The sequence below is a fragment of the Populus euphratica genome, unplaced genomic scaffold (genome assembly GCF_000495115.2).
Source record: "Populus euphratica unplaced genomic scaffold, PopEup_1.0 scaffold85.1, whole genome shotgun sequence".
Classification (NCBI taxonomy): Eukaryota; Viridiplantae; Streptophyta; class Magnoliopsida; order Malpighiales; family Salicaceae; genus Populus; species Populus euphratica.
Window position 1 is genome coordinate 8439 of NW_011499898.1, and position 2322 is coordinate 10760.

The window sequence follows — 2322 nt, forward strand, 5'->3', positions numbered from 1 at the left end:
GTGAAATTATGCACCTGAGTATTGGCAGGATTTGAGAACTGTTGAAGCATGAAAGCATTTGGTGTGGATTCCAAAAGTTCATATGCCTTCTTAACTGTTCCTCCCATTCCCTTAGTGGGGTCAGTCAAAATTAGCTCAGCTCCAAATGCTCTCATAGTCACCCTTCTCTCCAAGCTAGTGTAAGAAGGCATGGTTAGTATCATCTTGTATCCTTTCATGGCTGCCATAAATGCCATACTTATCCCCATATTACCAGATGTCGGCTCTATCAAAGTCGTCTGATACAACATTAATAAAAAAGTTGGAGAAATTCAAAAGATCAAAACATCTGATTGAACCAATAATATCAAAAAACTCCAGAGCGTGACTATAAGCTAACCTTCCCAGGAGCAATCAAGTTCTTTTTTTCAGCATCTTCAACCATTGCCAATGCCGGTCTGTAACATAAACATTATGGTTCTTATTTGATCTCTAAGGTCAATGATAACATCTGAAATAGTTTGCCGGTCTGTAACATAAACATTATGGTTCTTATTTGATCTCTAAGGTCAATGATAACATCTGAAATAGTTTGAATTCTGAGATACCTGTCTTTGATGCTAGAAGTGGGCTGAAACATCTCTTGCTTGACAGCTATATAAGCTCTACATCCTTCGGTCACTTTGTTAAGATACACAAGTGGAGTTTTCCCAATGAGCTGAATATTTTGAATTAGAAAAAAAAAAGAGCATTAATTTGGAGACAAAAACTTGATCCAAGATCACAAAATATTTGATGCTGAAAATCCACACTCCTTTCCTTATGAACGAACAACTTTGGGAGAAGGAGAATTGTCTGAAACCTATCTCGACGACCAGTCTTCGTCAAACATGTAGACGATCCGTCGTTTCAGAGGCTGAATAAGCAAAGGTACAGACAGCACGTGGCGCGACATAACTGCCGCAAGGAAGAAAAAAGGAACAGCACGGCTGCCAATCCAGTGGACGCAGAAAGACGATACTATTTTCCATTTCTTTCTTTTTGTTTAAATATGAGAATTCTTAATGGACTCAATTTTATATCAAATAAAATCACACACACACACACAGAGACACAGAGACAGAGGATTGAGGAGAAAAACATTGAAATAAAAAATAAAACAGCAGGAAAGGAATACCACTGTAGCTAAACAAAATGGTAGGTTGCAAAGTAGAAAATTATCATGGATTGGTGCAACAAGAATTAAGTAATGAAAGGTATTCTTGGTTTAAATTAACGATCCAAAGAGAAGAACGGGGCTGGACATACTTGGGAAACTCGTGTCTTGATTTTCGTCCCAGGAAGATCTTTTGGCAAATCTCTGAGTCTTTGAGCAAAAGAAGAAGAGGCAACAGTAGCAGCTTCTGCAAAGAACAATCTTCTAAACATCATCAGCTCATTACATGCTGGGATTGATGATGAACTTTTCTTCAATAAGCTCCTTATAGCAGCCATTAATGGAGGTGTTAATAATAACAAACACCCACCCAGGAGGTTGCTAGAGTGACAGCCACTTGTTGCAGTGGATGACAGGGATAAGGATGAAGGGTGGCGTGTGAGGATCTAGGAGTGGTGGGAGACCCCTTTTTTATAAGGTTTTTGAATTCTCCTCTCTTGTTTATAGATAAAAGATGGTCCATTTTGTAATTCCATTTTTTAAAGCGCCGTTACCGAGTCAAGTAAACTTTGAAATTGGTGTTGTGGTTAACTCTTATTTATTTATTTTTTAAATTATTAAATTAAATTTTATAAATTTTAAAATCATTTAAGATTTATATATAATTAATTTTAAAATTTATAAGGTTAGTTAATATATATAAAAATTAATTTAAATACTTATATTAATAAAAAAAATCAAATATGAATTTATTTTTATCGATTCGAGTTTTATAAATTTTAAAATAGTTAAAAATTTATGTGGTTATTAATTTTATATTTATAAAATTAATTAGAATATACGTAAACTAATATAGATATTTATGTTAATAAACAGATATTTTTTAATTTTAATAAAAAATATTATTAATTTTAAAATATATAAAATTAGTTGAAGAAATAAAAGCAAACAAATTTAAATATTCATATTAATAAAACAAAAATATATAACCAATTGTTTATGAAAGATTTTCCCCCTCTTATATAATATTTTTTTAAATGAAAATCCTAAATTTTAGCCATTATTGTGCCCACAAGACACATAAAAAAAAATCTTAAAAACTTTTTGTAGTTATGAGATTGAAAGGGTTCAAAATTTATTCAAGAAAAACAGAGAGAAAGAAAACCATTGTTAATAAAAATAACAAA

General features: G+C 32.2%; 1 protein-coding gene across 1 annotated transcript; it reads right to left on the reverse strand.

The window, feature by feature from the left end:
* Positions 1-5: 5 nt before the first annotated feature.
* Positions 6-1693, reverse strand: LOC105132437 (L-3-cyanoalanine synthase 1, mitochondrial-like; the record flags this gene model as incomplete). Its single annotated transcript, XM_011035949.1, has 4 exons — positions 1288-1693; positions 588-697; positions 380-437; positions 6-278 (listed from the first exon to the last, which is right to left on the reverse strand). Coding segments are annotated over exons 1-4 (627 nt in total), but the record flags the coding sequence as incomplete, so codon positions are not given.
* Between the last annotated feature and the right edge of the window lie 629 nt (positions 1694-2322).